General features: G+C 41.6%; 1 protein-coding gene across 3 annotated transcripts in view; it reads right to left on the bottom strand.

The window, feature by feature from the left end:
• LOC147202661 (guanine nucleotide-binding protein subunit alpha-11) overlaps positions 1 to 22,071 on the bottom strand; it is a 28,393-nt gene extending 6,322 nt beyond the window's left edge. Inside the window, exons 1-7 of one of the 3 annotated variants that reach the window (XM_086114724.1) lie at positions 20,846 to 22,071; positions 8,440 to 8,624; positions 7,204 to 7,358; positions 5,565 to 5,693; positions 4,992 to 5,120; positions 2,214 to 2,343; positions 232 to 385 (exon numbers count right to left, since the gene is read on the bottom strand). In XM_086114724.1, the coding sequence (XP_085970850.1) occupies positions 232 to 385; positions 2,214 to 2,343; positions 4,992 to 5,120; positions 5,565 to 5,693; positions 7,204 to 7,358; positions 8,440 to 8,624; positions 20,846 to 20,981 (1,018 nt within the window). In that variant the 5' untranslated portion in view covers positions 20,982 to 22,071. The remainder of the gene's footprint in view (positions 1 to 231; positions 386 to 2,213; positions 2,344 to 4,991; positions 5,121 to 5,564; positions 5,694 to 7,203; positions 7,359 to 8,439; positions 8,625 to 20,845) is intronic. The other 2 variants (XM_086114723.1, XM_086114722.1) reach the window with 2 other exon arrangements.
• Between the last annotated feature and the right edge of the window lie 842 nt (positions 22,072 to 22,913).

Raw genomic sequence — 22,913 nt, 5'->3', positions numbered from 1 at the left:
TGGTGGAAGTCAAGGGCTATTTTAATGTAGATCCCCTTCTAGCCACATGGTGTCACTATATGATCAAAATTCATCTTTGCACAGGTCACCAAAATGTTTTGATATTCTTTTAGCGTTTGTAATGTCCATACAAGCATAAATAGGGACATACTCACAATCAGGAAATTGGCATGTCCCGACACCTACAACTAAACAGCCAATGTAACTTCATTCAAAGGAAGAAAGCAGTACCGTCAAACTCCGGGAAGTAGTCCACCAAGTGAGAGTACATGATCTTCTCCTCCAGCAGGTCCCTCTTGTTGAGGAAGAGGATGACAGAGGAGTTTTGAAACCAAGGATATGTGATGATGGTCCTGAACAGCGCTTTGCTCTCCTCCATGCGGTTCTGGAAATAATAATAATAATAATAGATTTTATTTAGAAGCGCCTTTCAAGACACCCAAGGACACTTTACAATAACAAAAAACACAAAACAATACGGGTTGAGCAGCGGCAGCCAAAACGCGCCAGCGTTCACTCAACCCGAAGGTCAGAAAGAAACAAGGGAGGGAGAGGGGGAACATCAGTCATCACTATTAAAGGATTAAGACAGTCTTTTGTGTTATGTTGAAGATTTGTTAGCTGGAAGACTTGCTTCAAAATCACCCCTTCAATTGATCCTGCCTACAGAAAAATGCACTTTGATTCATTTGTAGATGGTGAACATACAGTGAATAGACATAAAATGCACAAAAGGTTAGGAGAGTGAGAGGATGACAAAAATACTAACTGGAACCTAGAACAGCAACGCGTTATTAACACACATGGACCTAATTTGAGGAATTTTAATCAGAATCTGCCACGGTCCAACTATCATCTCTTAAAGATTATCCTGAGGTGTGGGGTGTGTTACAAGTGATTCCGCGCTGACAGTAGTAAATAAACATTGAATATTGACAACAGCATCTCCTTATGGGTGTGAAGTCAAAGTGGGGTACTCACATGCCGATTTATTGTGTTAAATTTAAGCATTTTTCCTCTTCCGGTCAAAGTTGTCAAAGGCCCGATTATCATATCACTCAGAGAGTATCCTGAGGTTCGGGGTGTGTTGCGAGTGATTCGACCTGACAGTCGTCAATATTAAATCTGCTCAATATTTATGATAGTAAACCTTGGTATGTGTGTAATTAAAATGGTGCGCACACATTGATTCTGCAACTAAATATAAGCATTGCCCCCTTGGCAAGCAAAATCTTCAAATGGGACGCGAAATGGGAACGATAGCCAATTCAAAAGTTTGCTGAAGTTGGTGCTTTAACCAAACATCAAGAGAGGAGCAAATAGTTGAGTGTTTAGATAATGTGTCGAGCAGGTCATTTATCACAATGTTTTAACAAAAGAGTTAAAAGAGAAGCTAATAGTTTGCGTAGTTTCTTCTAGTTTTATTACTACTACTACTACTACTACCAACACTTGTTTTGTTTTTTTTCTGCCGGTCTGGACACCACGTGGAACCATGCTGCCTCTCACAGGTCTCTCTCGGTAGCGCAACAATTATTGTGTGTGGTGTGCTGTGTTGGTCATCTGGAGTACACACAATAAGTAGTACAAGTAAGAACACAGTTGCCATTTTTTTCCTTATCAATGGGGGGGGGGGGGGGGGGGTGGAAAGTTCCGAATCTAAATCAATATGTTTGTATCCCAGCTGAAGACAAACACTGCTGTAGAACACTCGCAATTCAACCTAAGCACTTCCACATTTCAAATACTTGTACACACAAGAAATGTAGTGAGGGCTAATAACAACAAAAAGAGAGCCGGTGAGGTGATGTGACGAAATCGGAGGGATGTGAAAGCAAAGCATCAAGGGCTTGACTAGTGTGCAAGGTCGGAGGCCTTTGTCTCAGACCTGTCAACACAGCCAGCTTAATCCCTGCACACAGTGATGCCAAAACACTGCTTAGTCACTCAGAAACACCACCACCACAGCGGTCAAGTTTCAATGTATTTATAAAAATAAAAAATAAAAAAGATAATAACCAGACTAACTCATAGAGTTGTGAAGGAAAAATATCAAGGAAAATATTGCTCATTGGTGTGTGTGTGTTAATTTCACCGCTGTGTACAGCACTTTGGTCAACTGCGCGGACTGTGAAAGTAGATTGGAATTGCCAGGAAAGACAATACTTCTCCAAAACATTTGCTTCGACTCACGTCTGTATGACATCTCTCACCTCGTTGTCCGACTCCACCAGCACCTGATCGTACTCGCTGAGCGCCACCAGAAACATGATGGAGGTGACGTTCTCGAAGCAGTGGATCCACTTCCTCCTCTCCGACCGCTGGCCACCGACATCCACCATCCTGAAACGGGACGCCGGGAAGCAAACAACAGAAAATAACATTAAGAAAGTTTCGCCGTAGATATATCGTAATAGTAATGACACGGAGAGCCGCATGCATTGATGAAACTGATGAAGTGTCAATCAAAGGAAACTTGAGGGCTTACATGAAGCGAATCGATTGAATTTAAACATAGCAGTGACTGAAAATCTTGAGGGAAAAGTGGCAACGGAGCCACCAGCCAAAGATATGTTCCAATTCAAGACAGGGATGCGCTTATCATGCAGGAAATGACGAGGTGCAAAAGGACATCCATCTTTCAACAAAGATTTGGATCAAGTGGTTGGTGATTACTATGTTAATAGCACAGAAAACAAGGCAAAAATATATATATCCAGAGACAGTGTATGTTTATATTTTGCGGTATATGGCCTGAAAAATATAACGACCACGACAAAACATAACTGATCCCAGGAAGGGGAAAAAAAAAACCCTGACAACTGGACTGCCATTACAGCAAAGAACCATTTGGCTCGGATTTTAATCTTTTTGAAAATCATCCTCCACATCATAGTTAGCCATTGACAGATAAGTGGTTGTGGTGGCTTTCAAGAGGCCTCCAGCAACCTTTAAAGAAATGACAGATTTTTGCTCTCAAGAACTTGCTTTTTTTGACATCTGGGCGACAGTGCAGCGTAGCAAAACGGAAGCATTTTCTTACAAATGAAGTCTGTCTGCCTATTTATGAATGGTTGAGCTCTGCAGGGTGTATCCCGCCGACTGCTCAAAGTCAGGAAGTCGCAAAGTACTGGCTACGTTTTTAGTTGTGACAACAATCTCCTCTATGTTCCTTAAGGCTGGTCTATGAGGTAGGGGGAAGAAAAAAAACTGACTGCTTACAAGAAAAGGCTTCCATAGCCTATCAGATGGTATCTAGCTGTGCAAGCAGATCTCAATGGTCACAACACTACTGCTCACCTATGAGCAACGAGCACAAGCACCATAGAAAATGGATGAGAATTTCACTTCATTCCCCATCATCATTTAACACTTGAACAGGCAGAAGAAAAAAAAAACCTTGATGATATCACAAAGGGGAAATCAATAACGAGCGGCAAACACAACAAGCTGGCTCAAATAACTCCACATCAGACACCCTCCTATTCATCCTGTGGCGAGAATGAGTGACCCACTTACAAGATAGACTCCCCTCCTATGTTGGATGAGCCAAGAGAAATGACATCTTCAAAGCCAATTAAAAAGAGCAGGAAGTATGAATGTTTATGAAAGGCTGCCTTGTTAGCATTGGCTGGGTTGGGGGGGGTGTCATCATTGGCGTATCACACATATGTGTGTTTGTTACCGTCATGGATTGCGGGTAACATGCTCCATATTAACGCAACTAAACAATCATGTGCTTCAGTGAATACAGCCCGATACCTTTGTCGTCCCTCCCCAAATCATGTTTGTATTTTTGGCCTCTTCAATAAACGCGAAGCCATTGAGAGCATGTAGTGAGTCACCATCAGCAGCAGCAGCCGGGCCGAGCGAAGCCTCTCAGATTCGCTGCAGCGGAGCGGCCCGGGAAGCTCTTGAGTGCAACCACGTTGCAGTTATTTCCAGCCTTGCCAAGCGTAGGAGGCGGCGGACACGATGGCTTCCAATCGATTTGCACTCTACTGTAATCACTCTTGCTTGGTCGCTCCATCCATTTCTAGCTTCTCTCTTGTCTTGCAGGAGAAAGGAATGGAAGCTGTTCTATGGATTGGCGGCTGGACTGTTAGTGGGCCAAATGTTGAAAGGATGTCGAGCGCAGAAGCACAAAAATGGGCTGTTGTCTCTTCTTGGCAAGCTTGCGAATACTGACGGAACATAAATCCAGTTGCAACTCAATGAATTTTAAGATTGTGAAATTTGATTTCGGTTATTGAATTTTAAAAAGAAGTACATGTATGCACATATATATTTATTTTATATAGCTATACCGAGACATAAATAGATATATTTATGGCACATTTAATGACAAGCACATTCAAATATATGTAGAATGACAAAAAATGAATTGCATCATGCCCTATTGGTCCACCAAAATCTACCCATCCTTTAATCGTTTCACACCCCACATATCAGAAACTGTATCAAACCATAATGTGGAGAGATGCGCACGCACACACACGGCTGCAACCAATAATCGATTTATCTGCCCATTACTTTTTTGAACAATCAGTCATATCATTATTTTTAACTGACACCACAGAAAACTGCACAAATGAAGATCCCAGAGCTTTTATAGTCTGAATTATAAGTATTAGATACCAATATTCTTTTAACACAAAGTTGTCACCAAAAATCTTTACAATAAGCCACGGACGACCAGAAAAAAACATTCACATTTATGCCTTACAATATCAAGCACATAAGCAAAAAAGCAGATAATTTCATCAAAACGCATCATTTCAGAAGAGCTTATTTATCAAAATATTAGCTCTGTCAAGAAAGGAATTAAACTCGTAAGTCAAGGTATCAGTATGCAGTATGCTCGAGAAGTGCAATGGACTCATTGGAGGGACGTTAGACATGCTCTCGGTGTCATCGACATGCCATTTGTTCATCAAATGCAAACATGGGCGGGCTGGAGTTAGTCAAAGCGGTGCAATTCTTTGGTCTACCTGAAAATGATGCTTTGCAAGTCGAAAGGGTATTCTATAATCCCAGTGGTTGGGATTCGAACCCTAAGCACATCCTGTTGGGTGGGTAGATAGGAAGATTCAGCGATACGATCCAGATCGCTAAGATAGCTGGAGACAGGATGGAGAGCAAAAGAAACGACAGAGAGAGAGGAAAGAGAAAGGGAAGCATAAGAGCAGATAGCACACAAACCCTCCGAAAAGCAAGTGGATCAGTTTAGATGTAACCAAAGGAAACATTCCCGAGCACCACAAGGGGATTAGATGAAATTTTGTGCCAGAACCCCCAAAAGAATTTCAGCTTCATCCGTGATGGCAGCTCCCAAAGACAGAATTTCACTCTTTGAAAAAGCTTGACTCGAACATGAGCAATTTGCTACACAACATGCCAACCTCCTGACATGCACTGTAGGCCTGGACTCTCGTCTTTTGGGAGGTCACCATCAGGGATGCGTTTACGTGCAGCCTGAAGCTAGCTCATGGCGATAGCGGCGTCGGCGGTTCACGACCGGGCCAACCAGAGACGTCATGGGCGGCGCTCGGGGCCACCAGTACCTGAAGATTATATTCTCCAGGTCAAACGGGTACTCAATGATGCCGGTGGTTGGCACTCGAACCCGCAGCACATCCTGCTGAGTGGGCACGTACCCCGACGTCGCTATTCTTTCTAAATCGCTAAGGTAACTGTGAATTGGGGGGAGGGACATATGACAAGGAGGCACACATCATGGATACGGACTCGCCACACGCAACATCAGGTACACCTCCAATGTAACTATTGACTTTTTATTTTTGATTTGGTTTGTAGTATCACTCGGACAGATGCTCTCAGCATTTGACAGTTTTGACCTCAATATTTGGAAGCCCTTGCCCTTGTTGCACAATTCCCAGCTGGTACGTTGTTCTGTCCATGATTGCAGCTCATCGGTAGATGGTAAACAGGCAAAATGTTTTTCTGAACCCAATAATTATGGATAGGCAGAGCTTGTGAACAACAGCTCTTGTTTACATTTGAAATTGTTTCAAACATCCCCTGCATGACATGATATCTGATGGTAATGTTTAACAATGAAAAAGTTCAAATAATTCCTAGTGTAACTAATGTTTTCATCAGTGGTGGTAGTCGCAGGCCTCCTGCAGCATGGTTTGTCAACAACAGATCCTGTTTTGAGAACCAGTCATGGATTGTGGAAACTGTACTACACGTTGAAGTATTGTGATGGCGCTTCTCAAATTGGCACTGAACTGCAATCGAGGACAGAAAAACTTTTCCAGCTGGCGATTTTGAAACACTGCCCCATTGTCAGCTGGTGAGCCGTAGGGAAGGGAAGGATATGCATATAAAAACTGCAAAGCCTAAACTGTCAAATACTGACGGCCTAACTAACATCTGTTCAATTGATACTTCTGGAATTTTGGGACAAGCTGTATGTTCATGAACGTGGTGTCACTTTGCACCGCATCACACAGTCAGCTGTTTCGAATATCTTGTCTCCCTCATGCAGATTTCAAATGCTGTGTTAAGATCTCAATAGATTCCAGAGGTGTACATAATGTGGCTGGTGAGTGTCATGCAACAATCCAAAACATGGGTGGGCAAACTTTAGTGCTCATCCGCCGCACTCAATTTTAACAACTTCATTCTGATCTCTTTTTTTTTTCCATCGTTCTAATGATAATTATTGCATTAAATAAGATGTTACGTTTGTTTTATTCTTTACAAAAACACATGAACCGTCTATTTAATGAGATAAATCAATTAAAATATATGCACAAAACGAATAATTTATTTAAAAAATACTGCAAAATTAATGCAACATAACTAAAAAGGCCTTTCTGACCATTTTATTTACCAACACCGCGAGACAGATATGGTAAATATTCAGCAACGACATCGGTCACATCGAATTATCAAGCCAGTTTATGGCGGCCAACGATGGCTAGCAACGACTGCTCTTGAATTGTTCAGGTTTGTATCCAAACATTCTATTGCCAAAATGGCACATTACCCATTGAGTTCTTGGTCCACAATAGCTATATTAATCAGAGTACCTTGTTTTTGACTAGAAGTAGCACATCAAAAATATTCTTTCAAAATAAAACCATTTGGGTTTAGTTCCCCTTTAAGCATTGGACGTGTGCGCTTTTCTGAAGTACACTTGAAAAGAGAGGGCAATAAAAGAGACAGACGTACTATTTGGTGGAGTCCGAGAGCTGGTACTCTCTCCTGCGGTCATAGGCCTCCTGGATGCCAGGGTCAGCCCACAGCATCTTGATGGCGCCGATGTACGGCTGATCGAACGACGTCACCATCTCCACATCCACTTCGCGCACCAGCTGCGCATTGTTCTGAGAGGCAAAAAGGGGTCATGCTAATACAACGCTCGGAGAAAAGGCCTTTGGTTTTGGTCCATCATCAACATTACATTAAATATCCAAAGTTGGCAGCTCTTTGTTTATTAAAACTAAGTAACTGTTAGTCTCAATGCAAACTACATGAACGTGTAAATATTTGATTGACGCTTTGCGCGTTTTCAATATTTATTTTAAACATCATGTTATGCATTATGTTCAGAATCATAACTACTCGTGGATTTCTAAGGAGCGAAGGAGTTAAGTGGGCCAGGTCGAAAAAAATAATTGTTCATGCTTGAATTATTTGCATACTCTATTTTAGTTGTGTTCTTGAGGAGTACTGTTTTAGAACATGCTCATGTTTTTTTTTGTTGCTTCAGAACAGACAAAACGTGTGCATAAACATTTCAAAGTAATAACATTGATAATTACTTGATGCTGATGTATGTCATTATTTTTTAAACACATACTTAAGTATAACTTGATGACGTTTATATTGTTGATCTCAAGCCCATATGCTTCTCTGCTTCCTTAACGTCCCTTATATAAACATATTTTTTTGGTATTATCACAACCTTTGCCTCAAAAACATACAACTTTATGCTCATTTTCCAAATTTAGATCTCAAAAAATGACTTCTTGAAAAAAATACATTGTTCTTGTAACGTTACATCTTTCTTTCCTAGTCAGATAAGCAGTCCTGAATAATATTGCCACAAAAAAAAACATTGATGTACATCTTTTTTTCACTTGGGGGAAAAAAAAAAAAATATTACTATTCTTGTATGACTTTGACTCTCAAATGACACCCTTTATGTGCCAAACCCCCCACCCCTCCGCAACTGTAAATAGTCTTGCATTGCACCTTTTTTCTTTGAGAAAATAAAACTCTCATAAAACAAAAACAAAAAATACCTTTCCTCGTAAATTTGGACATAATTCTTCAAGTATAGGTATGTTTCTTTGTTTTTATTTATTTATTTTTTTTGTGTCCGTAATACAACTGATTTGAGTTTGTAATTGAACAGCATCAATTTCAAACGAGTTAAAAGTGGGACTTTTCAACAGGACGTACTTTGTTCTGTTCGAACTTGTATGGTATCTTGAGAGTTTCGGTGGCCCGGATCATGGACTGCATGGACGTGAAGATGTTCTGGTAGACCAGTTTGGTGAAGCCCTTCTTGTCCTCATCGGTGTAGCCCGAGCCGTGAATAATTCGCATTTGCTTGATAAAAGTGCTCTTGCCGCTCTCACCAGTACCTGATGGAAGAAATAAGAGGAACTGAAACGAGGACCATAAGCGGGGCTCCGTGAAACACTTTCCCTGCTCCTGTTGGGAAGTATGAGGGGAAAATAACACACAACCCCATGTCCATACACGATGACGTTTCTGTCAAGGAGCGCAAACTGATGTACAAAATTGAGTCCATAAAGAGCTGTGCGAAGTAAGCTGACCCTGCGAGTCAGACAGCTGCTCTTCTTTTGATGCCATGTGAATTTGTGCGGTTAAAACGCTGCCGTACTTAGCGACAGGATGACCTCAGTGGCCCACCTCCATCCTGGCGCTGGTACACACGACTGTGAAGGAATTTGCACCATCACGCCCTCGGGCATCAGTCCAAGCCCTCCATGCCAAACTGTCTGTGTAACAGACTTTAAAAAATAAATAAATACTGCCAGCGTGCACACTGTTATTTGTGTGTGGAGAGCTGCTGAAGCAAAAGTACCGATAAAATATGACAGCTGTATTAGATAGCATTTGTAGCAAAGTAAAACAACACGATTCCATTGAGGACCGTATTTCAATTTAAGCGGTGAAATCTAGTGGAGTGGGTAATTTAATCACATTTATTGTCAGACATTGGCTGAAAAGTAAAGTATGTAAAAAAGTCAAGAAAAAAAAAGTACAAAAAGGAGTCAAGTCTGTCTTGCGTCATTAAAACCAGGGCTGCAGCTATCAAATACTTTTAGAGTCAAATATTCTACCGATTATACCAGGGGTGTCAAACTCATTTTTGTCGCGGGCCACATTGTAGTTACGGTTTCCCTTGGAGGGCCGTTATGACTTTTGGGAAACCATATAAATCTTTAATCCCCTCCACATATTACATACACAGCGCACAACAAATTGATGAAAAACTCGTTTTCAAATCAGAAGTCAAGAATAATGACTGTTATCGTGGATTACATATGACAATTTGAAATTTTGGTTCAGACTTTAGCAAGCATTATGGAATTTGACATGCTTGATTTGCTTTTGCGGGCCACATAAAATGATGTGGCGGGCCAGATCTGGCCCCCGAGCCTTGACTTTGACACATGTGGATTATACCATCAATTTATTGGATGTAAATTGAACTTGCAATATGAAATACATTTTTAACATCAATTGTTCGACAGATTATCCCACTTGCTTAAAGCGGTGGGGCCTGGCCTGGTGAGTGACATGGGCGGCACCAGTGCACGACAGAGTTGATTTGGCTGTCGTGAGCTTGGGTTTCGTGACTGGCTGTTAAGTGGCTAACTATTAGCCAGTCTGCATGCCGTTGAGTGCCTGCATGAGATGTAGCCATAGGAGCTCATGGATGAATATGTTTATGACGTGTTAATTTTGTTACCGTTGGTTCAATAAAGTAACTGGGTGCACCGTTACTGTGTCTATCCCTGACCACTTGTGGGGGCATTGTAATACAGTCTGACTAGAGCAGGGAGGCTATATTAAACCATCTAACACTGATACCTTAACTTTGTGATCGTAGACATGCTGTTGCGGTACGTAAGTTGGGAGTTTGCAGTAGCCTCATTATAGTGTAACAGGATCTCAAACTGGACATTCTCTGTATATCACTGACTCTTTAGTCCTGGCTCACCACCAACGCGAAAACTTATTTCCACACGGAGTGTATCGTCAGCCTGCAGTTAACAGTCAGTGTGATAAAATGATAACTGTCAAGCAGAGATTTTGCTCCAGCTTCTGTAATCAAAATTATTCGAGCTGTTTGATTAATCGTTTTTCAGCCCTACTACTTAGTAATCACATCCCACAATCAGCTAATTAGATGCTAACTTGCATGACAAAAAAACTGTTGTCAAAATGCTGACAGCGATGATTGCTTTCAACATAACAGGGAAAGTGAGTGTGAACTTGTCACTTGTAACTTTGCCTTCCTGGCATTCTTTTTCATTCAGGCATGGTCCGGCCTCTGTTTAGGCTCTGATACGACACGTGAAGGTGGCAACTTGCCGTGTTGACTCCTTGCCCCGATTCTGCGGCGGCACCGTTTATACGAAACACCAACAGTTAGGACATCAGCATTTTTTTGCTTTTACAGACTTTGTAAGAGGGATTCAAGGTTAGTTGAAGTTGAATACAAAATGATTATCTCACGCGTGTGTGTGTGTGTGTGTGTGTGTGTGCGCGTGCACGAAATGGCTTCCAAACAAAGGCTCCATCCATACATAGCATATTAAGTTCTCAGTTCAATTTACCGCAGAAAAGTGCAGATAAGTAGGTCAGCCAAAGTGGGTTTGCCTCGTAAGAGCATGTGTGTAGATAACGATGAGAGTAACAATCAATATTTGTTTGGGCTCTCACGTGGTCTAAAACAAAAGTGAGATCACCTGTGTTTGCGGCTCTGTGTACGTATGTGCGACTATTTTAAGACTACTTTTGACCCTGCTGAACCAAACCAGTAGGCGGGTGAAGAGTAACGCGCATCATCATCTATCCATGGAAGAGCCTTCAGCTACCGTATTTTCACGACCCCGAGGTGCACTTAAAAGTATTACATTTTCTCCAAAATGGACATGGTGCCTATTAACACAGGTCTAAGGCTTTATTTCCGACTGAACATAGAAAATGTGCAGCATTAATAAAAGACTGAGATATGTCAAATGGGACTAACAAATGGAAAAGTATCCAAAAATAGACAACAGGAGTGACTGGTGTGCACTTTCCGGCATGTTGTATGTGCCCAAAACACGTGGGAAAACAACTAATCTTCCTTGCTTCAGAGCTGTTTACACGACCCACTGTGCGACACCTTTCAAACTCCCAAACGACGATATTTTACTCAGCCGGGTTACAATGCCGATTGCAGATACATCAGGTACTGAATAAGTACAGCTCAGCGTTTGTCTCACTTCACTTCCTGGTCCGAGTCTCACGAGATTATCCGACGCTCCTTTTAAAGTTACAATTCTCCATTTATCAAATGAGGCAGCGTTCACAATAACAGTCAGAGTATTGTTCACCTGGTTAAATATGCCAAAAGAAAACCCTCCCAAAAGACATTGTCGTGGATGGTAGAAAGCCTAATGAAGAAATGGTTGACCGAGTGTTACGGCAGGTAACAGTGCCCTTTTCTTGTTTTTTCCTTTTTTTTTTTAAACCAGCCGTGTGATTATCGGCTGTTTACCTGCCGCCATGCTGCCGCGTTACAGGCAAAGAAAAGTTGAGGTATGTTATTAAACGTTGAAACCTCTTTCTGTGTACAGTCTTTCTTTGCAAATATCTCATGTTACAATATGGGCACGTGCGGCTTATAGACAAGTGCGGCTTATGTGTGTACAAAATGTTTTTTCTTTTAAAATGTAGTGGGTGCGGCTTATAATCAGGTGCACTCTATAGTCCGGAAATTACGGCAAGTCTTTCTTCTGATTCTTCCTCTCCAAAGCCAACTGCTCTCATGTCTTTCACTACATCTAATCAACCTTCTCTTAGGTGCTCCTGTAGCTGTCTGACCTGGCGACTCAATCTCCAAACACATAAAAGTGGAATCTCTTGCAGGCATGATGAGCTCGGTTCAACAGATCCCATTGTTCCTCTGCGTGAGTGGAAAAGTCAGCAGAAGCATTTCTCACGGTCAAGCTACTGTACATTCACTGGTGCTACTCCTTAGGGTTCATGCTAGTTCCCATGGCAACCCCAGCTCCGGACTCATAAATACATGGCAGACAACACTGGATGATAGGCTTCGTCATGTCTCCATGGAGCTAAGGCAAACATGCAGGGCTTTTTTTCCCCCTCTGTCCATACGTTGCATGGAGGTCAAAAAGTGTAATGTACATGATAACAGACTCATTCATAAAGAGCATTATGTCACTACATGTACAATGTTCTGTACTGTAGGCTATCTGTACATTTGTACAGTACTCGGTATAACTGAGTACACTCCAAGAGTTCTCTCAGGGGGGTAAAAAAAAAAAAAAGAAAAAAAAAGGGGCCCCTCTTGGATAAATGCTTCTAGGATCATTTTCAAAAAGATGAATACTATCCATGAATACTATCCTCTGCTGTCAACTGAAATTAGCATCTAACTGCCCTCTAGTTCGCAAACCGATCTAGGTTTGGTTACATGACATTGACAATGCGAGTCACAAGGCATTCTGACGTCAATTCCAGTCGACAGCAGAGGGTGGCAGAATGTTAAAATGAATGAACACGGTGGATTAATGGGTTTAATTCTTATTCTCCTAGCGCAATAGCAATCTGAATATCGCGTTTAGACTTGCTGGGGCACACAGAACATATTGCTCAGAAAATCTTTGCCTTGACTAGTGTTAAAAATGTTTTACTTAAAAGGTGTTAGAAAATGTTCAGATTTAGAGTGTTAGAGGGAAAGGCGTTTAGAAATATGAACATAATACAGGTCAATTGTGTTTGACCTTAAAAGGTCCTGCTGTGTAATATATAATAAAATAAACCCCAATGGTAAAAATGAGGCTCTCTATCCATGAAAGCGTGAAAAACTAGTGTCAATAACATGAATAAGCAGCAACGCAATCAAATTTGGTAATACCTAGTAAAGTAAACCCACGTGGGCATCTTAAGATTCCCACCAACTGTTGTATTAAACATTCAGCCAATGAAATTAAGCATTAACTCGCTAGGTGGAAGAAAGAAAAAAAAATGGAAACGGATCCCATTCATTGGGCAGGGCTATCTGGAGGGCAAAACCGACATTTTAGTGATGATTTACATGAAGATCAATAACCAGGAGCACAGCGTGAGAGACCCGAGTTGAAAAGTAAAGAGAGTGGCGAGGTGCAAAATGTGACCAAAAAAAAATTTACACACCTGAGTAAATGATTCCCTAACACTCCCAACCAAGCACATCAAACAGGAAGCTATAGCCACTCTAGCTCAGTGCTAGCAAGGCTGGCTGGGGCTTTTCGACCTGTACAGAAACTAAATGGCTGTCAAGTGGCCCTTTTCGCCCGCGGGGACTTCTCCAGTAACACTTTTAGGAAGTGAACCTGCTTTCTGCCTGAAGGAATCCAGACCTAGCCATGACAGGGGAAAAAAAAAAAAGCATTTTAAACTAAAAAGTGCTTTTCGGGCAGGTTTGTCTGCTTTTCAGTCACAAGTATGCAAGGATCATCCAGCAACTCATTAACTTTGCTCCGACAAAAATTGCCTTTGGTTATTAAATGTGTACTTGAGGCATGCATATTTTCACCGGTCTCTGTTGACAAGAATTAAAACGTATCCTAAGTCAGGGGTACTTCAGCAAATAACGGCAATATTTATGATAAAGACCTGTCGTGACAATCTTTTCAGTGGTGAATTAAAGTATGCAGGATGGACTCCATAGCACATGCTATACTTAATTATAAAAGATCATCTACCCCTGCCCCCGCCCCAAAAATAAATAAATAAAACAATTCCGGGAGCAATCATCCATTGTCAAATAATAGAAAATGATAAATTTACAATATCCAACTTTGTAAATACACCGCGCTTGGATTTGCACTCACATAGGAAGAGGGCGTGAGTGAACAAATGAATTTCCCATGTTACCGTGAGATGAGAGAAGCTTTGCCACCTCCAAATTTCTTCCCACCATGTAAGACAGCCGAGACAAAACCTTAAGGGACAAATGTAGGAAATGAAGAACAGTGGCTATCATAAAGTAAGAGTGGAGAAAACAAGAAAGGCTGTGGCAATATACAGATGAAAAAAAAGTGTCTGCATTATTTGTATTAGAGGTGCAACGATTAATAATTTCATCAACAACTAATGGATTGTGAAATTAATCGATAATTCTTTTTGAGAATGTATTCATTTTGGGACCTGGACGGATTTTTTTAAAAATTCCAAATCCTTAGAATTTCAGCCACAAGAGCAAATATTTACACATTTCAGGAGTCCTCTGTTAAAGCAGACTGATTGATTGGTTTTTTTGTTTTTTCAAAATAGGACATTTGCAACATCACTTTCACTTGGAAAAACACTTTTGCAGATTTTCTGATGGATGTTATGGACTAAAACTGCAAGTGAATCCTAATTAATGAGCATTTGTGCCTTTTCTGCACTGTCAATTTGAAATAATATCCTGTTTTTGAAGAATGGGATGGAAATTAAAATATATTTCGCCTTTAATTATTCAGCAGATAAATCGATTACTAAAACAAATGTTCGTTGCGGCCCTAATTTGTATATAACTTCCAATGTCATCATAGGAGAGAGTGTGCATTGTCTTTAGGGATATCCACAGCCCTCATCTTTTTTTTTTTTAATGGGGGGGGGGGGGGTGCATCCATGTGATGTCACGCTGGCTTGCTCACACAACATGTGGTGGAAGAACGGAATCGTCTAACAGCCATTCCTGTTTCTATCTGGAACACATTGTCAGCATCGACTTTCACTACCAAGCATGTAAAAGCATCAATAGAGAATATGAATGTATCAAGTAGAACCCTTCTACACAATTTGCTTTTTCAAAAATGTTGTCTTAGAGGCAGAACAGCACAAGCGTGCGAGGGTGTTCTGCCAGGTTTTAAACTTCAACACCCCCACATTCACTTCTCCCGTCCTGTTGTGTTTAACGCTGTCGGACGGACACGTCACAAGAGATCCTGACGCTGTCATGCGTCTAATTATCAGATTGCAGGATGCTGAATCTCGGTGAGAAAACACAAACACACACAGCTGTGTCAATATCCCACTTTTCTGGTTTATGTGTAAAAAGGCAAAGTCGGTTAAGAGCCCTCCGTTACGGCTCTGACGTGGCAATTTGGGGGCGATCTTTGTGTAAAAGAGGCTACAGAGCGTGCGAATTGCGAGAGCACACCACAGGATGCAGTTTTCAGCAAAAATTCCTTGCATACTTTTCCTTCTTGAGAACTTACAATTAAATTATTTGTCCCGTTTTGGTTGCAACTTAATCCAATGCCACTCGGATTTCCCAAAGGAGATTTTCAACATCTCTCAATCAATGAAGAGTAACTTTGAAGGTCTAAAAAGGAATTCCAACATGTTATTCGCCATGTCCCCAGCCATTCCAAGCCAGAGTTTTGTGAGATTTTTAACAAAGAAATAAATTAGGCCAACGCAAATTTCCATTTTTTTTTTTTGCCCACCATGAACCCGTGCATCTCAATTAAACATGTTCTTAATCTTTGACAGGGGATGTAAAATTTACTGTGGTTGCACAAGTGTGCACACCCTCTTACAAACCCATGTTGAATGAGAGGCTGCGCATACAAAAACTCCCGCTTCTGATGAATCCAAAATAGATCTTAGCGGTTCTGGTATTATTTTTCTTTCTCAAACATGCACAGTATGCCACAGGTTCTGGACTATTCGTGACAATCCGTTGAACCAAAGGTTTAACTTTTTGGCGGGAATTCCAAACGGTACATTTGGCACAAACATTACTCATCCCCAAAAGAACACCAAACCTCCAGTCAAGTATGACAGTGGATCCATCACACTCGGGGGACTGTTTTTGCAAGAGCTGGAACTGGGGCATGAGACACGGTGAAGGGAATTAATGAACAGTTGGCGCGAGACGGTTCACCTCCGATTGTGAACAGGCACCTTGAGACCAACATATTACTTTCATCGGTAGTTCAAAACGCCATTAGAGAGATAAAGGTTCCAAAACCACATTGATATCACCTAAATCAATCGAAAATGAATTTGTGTAATTTCTCCAAGACCGTTTACGGAACCGTTAAGGGTGGAGATCATCGACAGAGCAGTTTTTTTTTATAAAGACAGTCCTGGGGCTAGTTTACCACCGGGGCTCAGTACCCATCCCAAAGTCTGACACATATCTGCTGAAAGTCAGGGTGTGTCGATATGGGTTTGCTCAACCAACAGAGCTGCCAGACAAATAGTGCACGACTACAAACATATGCCTTATTACCACGCTGTGAAACGACATTTTTCACGAGTGGCCCTGACCTTTGGGAATGCAAACAGAGCACGTGGCACCAAATAACCCGTACATGAAACCCACCGCTCAAAAATCTTTTGGAGGTCATTTCACCCTGCTCAACAAGTGCGCTGCTCCCGAGAGGTTTGTGTTAACTTCAGCAGCTCCCGATATTCCAAGCCATCAAACAAACAGGGCATACGTCCTGGGCTTACTGGAAGATTTAGGACTATAATGGCCATAGGCTGGCTCCATTCATGCAACATGCTTGGGTGTTGCCTCAAAACAAACACTCATTAACCCAGATGTACCAACCTGTTTGAGCCGCACGTTGTGCATGACAGATGCTCAGTCGGTATGAATACACTGTGTGAAATATAAATGTTATAAGGCACACTTTGTATTTCAATTAATGACGCCAGTCAATGTTTTCTTTCCCCATCGGTTCATTGCTGGTCTGCTCTTCGGTGACATCATTTTGTCTACAGCACTCAAGACAATTTTAGGCAAAGCCTGATAGCTAACGCACTACATTTTTCATGAATGGGCTGCAATTATTAAAACGTGAAAGTGATGGAGATGTCATTTGACTTTCATTTTACGCACATTTGAAAAGTGGAAATATGTGGTGGCCACCAAAATACTGTAAGTGTAGAACCAAATTACGCAACAGTTTTAACACTCCAAAAAGTGCTAACATCTTCAATTAGTGACAACAAAATAACACAACGTCAAATAAAAATGTTGAAGGCCTCATTTGAATCATAATGGGCGGATACAGCAGGGGACTTCGATTATATTCTTACAAGTGTAAAAAGAATTTACCCACTGTTGAAGACAAGAAATATTCTCTTAATTTTGATGATCTTAAAGTGACAAACGACAATCACCCTCTTACAGGGTGACCCAAAATGACTGCAACCAATATAAGTGTCAAAAATTGCTTTATTAAACAAATTAATTTGATAACATGTCAGTCCTCAAAATTTAAGCTCTTTAGTTTTGGTATAGATTTTAATCAACCTTCCCAAATGTGCTCCAAATGTCCACCTTCCAGTCTGCGCCTCATTTTATCAATGACACGGACACGCTCCTCCCCTTACTGCAGAACCACCTTTGGTCGTGCTCTCCTCCCAGAAAAAGTTTTTTTTCTCTGTTCACATGGCCATAGAAAAGAAGGCAAGACCGGTATGAGAAGCACAAACCACCGAGAAAGGTTTTGCATTTCATTTTTTCCCCACAAAACCAATTTCACATGGCAACTAGAAAGGTTTTGCATTTCATTTTTTCCCCACAAAACCAATTTCACATGGCAACTCTTTGGTCCCCATTACCTGGGTGAGCTTCTGTTTAGATCTGAATTTTTAGGGCACTATGATCAAAATCCACGTCAGTGATAACTGGGGACTATCTAGCTTCTAGCTGCATTTATGGATTGATTTAGGGACTGCGAGCAACTGAGTCGGTGACAGCATCACCATTCTGAGCCACCCGAACCCCTCCAAAAATGAATCAGTGTTGGAACCCTTCAGCTTCAGAGCTAAGTTCTGAACAGCTCCTATGGTCCAGAATTTTTTGAGCAATCTGTAAACAAGGCTCGAAATAAGCAGTTTTGCAATGCAGTTTGTGAGGCAGAGTTTGCGCCTCATCACAACATGAAATCGCAAAACTGAGATTTAACCGCCGAGACGGTCAAATCAAAAGCTTTGCTGGTCTGGTCGCACGCGCGTCACATCAACAGCCGGAGGTCGAGGCAAATATGGTACTACTTACGCCGCACCAGGTAGCTAGCAACAAGCTCCGGCTGGCTACTAGTGCATCTTAACACATTGCTGAGTCGGTAATCAAGGCATCATTTATAGTGAATGAGTTCCAATTATGAAAAGTGTTGTTCGCATGAATGGGATGACCAAGGAAGATGGAGAAGCCGTGCTAACGGCTGAGCTAACCCAAGATTGACATGTCATTGTGACATGCCAAAATTAAGTGTTTGGGTGATCGTGTCGATTTTTGACAGAATTCTGTCTGGGACCGCATTAAGCACACCTGTTAACTTGGTGTTGGTAACAATGAGCACTCAAGAGTCGAGTACGGATACTGGTATCGGTTTGGGGGGTAAAAAATGGTCTTGACCATCCTTAGTTAACACAGTAGTAAACTCATAATTAGAGCAAATACTTGTATGAGGAAAAAAACCCTGATTGAAACAACAGAATGAAAAACACTAAGTGCGACAATGAGCATCACTTCTTGTGCAAACGACTTAATGTGGGCTGCTCGCAACTCGGAAACTTCGTATGTTGGGTCCACCGAAATGTATGAGGACGCCCTGTATTGGTGCGTCGTATTTAAGGCATGATGCGGCCAATGTGTACAGGAATTATGGGACATTATGGGAAATATTGGCTCTTCAAACGTGATGACAGATGCAGCAATTTTGCGGGCTCTCTGTGTGAGAGGCTTGTTGCATCCTTTGCATGACCACCTGGTTGCAACTTGCAACTACGCCAGGCTTTGTTCCTCCAAATTTAACGAGACAAAATGACTGTTAATTGAAGGCTACGAAGTGTGACTTGTTTCATTAGCGTCTGCACATACTGATGCGTTTACAGTTCAAAGGAGACAGGGTGACACTTTGTACTTTTTCCTCTTTTACCCACCCAGCCAACTTGTGCAGATTTTACTGCTCAGACTGACTTTATATTCAATGATGAAATGAGTAAAGCTACAGGCAATTCAAATGCTTCTTGGTATTACACACGTGAGTGGTGGAATGCCATTTCATTGAGAACAAAGTGTCGGCACTGGAGTTTTAATCCAAGATGGTATCAGGATTAAGAGGCTCAGGACTCAGAGGGCTCCATGTGCTTCCTTCAATTTGCCAGATGACTCGTCATCACAATCAGAATATAGAAACAAAATGTGTACTGTGGGTCACCTCATTGAGGGCCTGTCTATCCCAGTCAAGCAGATAATTGCCCCCCCCCTCCCCTTTCAAGCCTTACAATTATCTTTTCCCCCATTAAATATCAAGAAGAATACAGGACGGTCGTTTCTCTTTTAATAATATACATCATAAAAGATTTCAAAATATCCTGAGAAAACAATCCGCAAAATGATTACAATCCTCGTAAATGCACGTCAGACCAGAAGTTAGCAATAATTCAACGCAAATTACGATAAACACCAAACACGTGTACCAACTATGACTTTGACTGGTGCTATGCAGCAATTTATAGTCCCAAAAAATTCGGTAATACACTTTTTAAGACCAAGAATATCACATCACAATTACAGAAATCAACAACACTATACAAAAACAAAATCCAACAGCAACCAACTGTGACATGGTTATTTGGAGCGGTTCACAATGAACCTTTATCTAATAACGTGGCAAAAACATTGAAAACGCAAATAAAATAAATGATACAAATATAATACACGCTGATCACGATAACATTTGTTGCAAGACAAAGTTAGCCATAGCAGGTTATTTTTTTTTGAAAAATCACTGTTTAAGAAGAGCAGTCCACTTGTTTATATCTGTTTCATGAAAATTGAAGTGGAAAAGCCACAGATTTATTTGCATTACTGGCAGAATTTGATTTATGATTCAATTTTACCCCCACACTTTTTTGAGAGAATTTTGTGAAGTTGTCAAAGTCAACGCTTAAAAACTGCAAGTCAAAGTATTTCAAAAGGTAAAAACTCTTCTGCCATGAGGTAGATAAACAAAATGCTTTTCATTAAGGTAATTTGCTTTCATTTTATCATAAACTTACCGGTAACCTATAAAACCATAATGTTAAAGTATATACATTTTGGTTTGCAGAATATGGACCATTAACAGAGGTTATACCTCAAACAACCAAACACTACTTCCATTTCTGTTTTGCGGAAAAGATCTTGGTGACCTGGGTCTGAACGATCCTGGCCTGAACTCCTGTTTCCTTTAGTGTACAAGACAGTAACTACAGTACTTTGTTTATTGTAGAAACTAGGGCAATTTTCTAGCAGCCACGGAAAAGAGAGGAGGACAAATGACTGAACACGTCGCACACTGGAACAGTTCACTTAAAATGGCGAGACAGACCACAAAATGTCTTCTTATCAACTGTATCAACTAGTTGATGACATGTGGGGTCATCCAGATCACAATATGCCACAAATTTGCATATTCACAGGCTAGTTGGAGTAATGACAATTTGACAAGTGGATGCAATGTTTTGCATACCACAAGGTGTACTGACACGACATGACATGAAAACTGACCACTTTGGATCCTCTGTTAAGAGGTGTAGGATGATTTATGCTTACCCAACAATAGCAGCTTCAGCTCCCTCCTGGCGTCCCGTTTGTCCCGCCGCAGTTGCTTCTCGATCTCAGAGTTGATCCGTTTGGACTCCTTCGCCTCTTCGCTCAGGCAACAAGCCATCATGGAGTCAAGAGTCATCACCGCATGAGCCAGAAAAGCCCTGCCTGACAGACGAGGGGGGGAGGGGGGGAGGGTCGCGCCGGGCTCCGGAATGGCTCTCCAAGCTCAAGTCAATGGAATCCCGTTCGGTCGAATGGGATCTTGCTACTTTCTTTGCTCGTTGCCGGTGACAAATATTTGACAGCTTAAGACTTAAGTCGTATGCAAATTCGCAGTTTGCAAGAAAAAAAAGACTTGTCGGAAGAATACAAGGGGAAAGCGATGTTTTAAATGGTGTACAAGACCATTTCATTTGTAAAAAAAATAAATACTAGAAGCAACGAGCTAAACATGGGGGCGGGGGGGTGTTTAAAAAAAGATTTTCCCAGTGTGCCAACACCTTTTTAATCATTCCCAGCACCGCTCCTCAGTCGTGGAAGCTGAACGACTTATACACGCGCACGCACACACGCCCCCCAAAAACTGGTTTTAATAAACACTAGTGTCCCGGAGACAGCGGGACAGTGCTGACCGCCCCTGCCACATTTGTCGGAGCCCTCCCGCAAGCCTAGCCGCCCAGACCCCGACGCTTCACGCCCGCGCAGAGGTAGCAACCGCCTCCCGTCAACCCGTCCATCTACCGCACACTCACGTCGTCAAACTCCCGAAGCCAAACACTCGAGTTGCACATAAAAAAACAAGAATTCCCTACTTTAGAAATGACAATGGGCTAAGTTATGGGAGGGTATGGATGGCTAAATAGACGAGCTAAGCAGTTAGCGAGCAACGTTAGCTTGAGCTAGCCATCCCGGGAATTGTAGCGAAAAAAAAGAACAAACTGCCGGGAGGAACTTCATCGCTTTGGAAGCGCGCTTTGTCCAAACGCTCTCTCCGGGGGCCAAAAAGCCCGCAAAGTGTTGAATATTGACAGTCAAATTGGGTAATTCATCGTTCCTGGTGGTGCTTTTTTTTCCTGGTTGGAATATCGCCCCTCCTCGTCATCCACTCCTCGTTCAGTGATGTCACGAGCTATTTAATTGACTGACAGACCGCTGCGCGAATGGAGATAAGCATATACACAGAGTGAAGGCGGGACTTTATTTTGGAATGAAGATCACAATGTTGCAAGGTTGTGTGAGAAGGCGCCTTCCTCCCTTTCCTTCTTCCCTTTCCTTCCTTCCTTTTTGGAGGCGTGTCAGCCCCCGGGCACACTCTGCTCTCACTTAGTTTCCTCTTCCGGATGATTACACTTAAGCCTGACAACATCGCTTTAATTGAAATCGTTGTACACATTGTTAGCACGTTTGCCTCAGTTATGAGATTCTGCGTTCTTATCTCGGTTTGTGGAGTTTGCATGTACTTCCTGTGCATGTGTGTGTTTTCACCGAGTGCTTCTTCCAAATTCCAAAATTAAAAAACATGGATGTAAGGTTAAAGGAAGACTCCAAACTGTCCTTAAGCGTGAATGGTAGTTTGCCTTTGTTTGTCCAGTAATTGTCTGGCAAAAAGTCCAAACTTGAGTCAGTCAGTCAGTCTGACTTGTGGAATGTCTAATTATTCCAAGTGTCAGAGAGGAATAAAACAAATCCTCTAAATAATGTTTATATAGCCATTAGTAAAATTATTCGGAATAATCTCATAAATATTTAGTGCAGTACATGTCAGAATCAAAATGGGTCAGTTTGACCTGTGACAAATCAGGAGGTTTAAAGACATACAGTGGTGCCTTGAAATACATCCGATCATTTCACAATTCCAAGCCATTTCAAAAATTCAACACAACAGCATGCAACTGTGCCACGTACATCATCTGGTGCGGTTCTCATTCATCTTCCAGAGGTCTGAAAATGTTGACATCTTTGAGGGCCGTGAGGACAAATTTGAAATCTCAATGGTTAAAGACGATCCCAGTTTATGAAACAGGACAGTATAGTTAATTGCATCAGCCAGCACTACCGATTCTGAAGGCCC

The sequence above is a fragment of the Hippocampus guttulatus genome, chromosome 7 (genome assembly GCF_054856545.1).
Source record: "Hippocampus guttulatus isolate MCC_2025c chromosome 7, RoL_Hgut_1.0, whole genome shotgun sequence".
Lineage (NCBI taxonomy): Eukaryota > Metazoa > Chordata > Actinopteri > Syngnathiformes > Syngnathidae > Hippocampus > Hippocampus guttulatus.
Note: the sequence above shows the minus strand (reverse complement) of the source record. Positions and strands in the feature narration are given on the sequence as shown.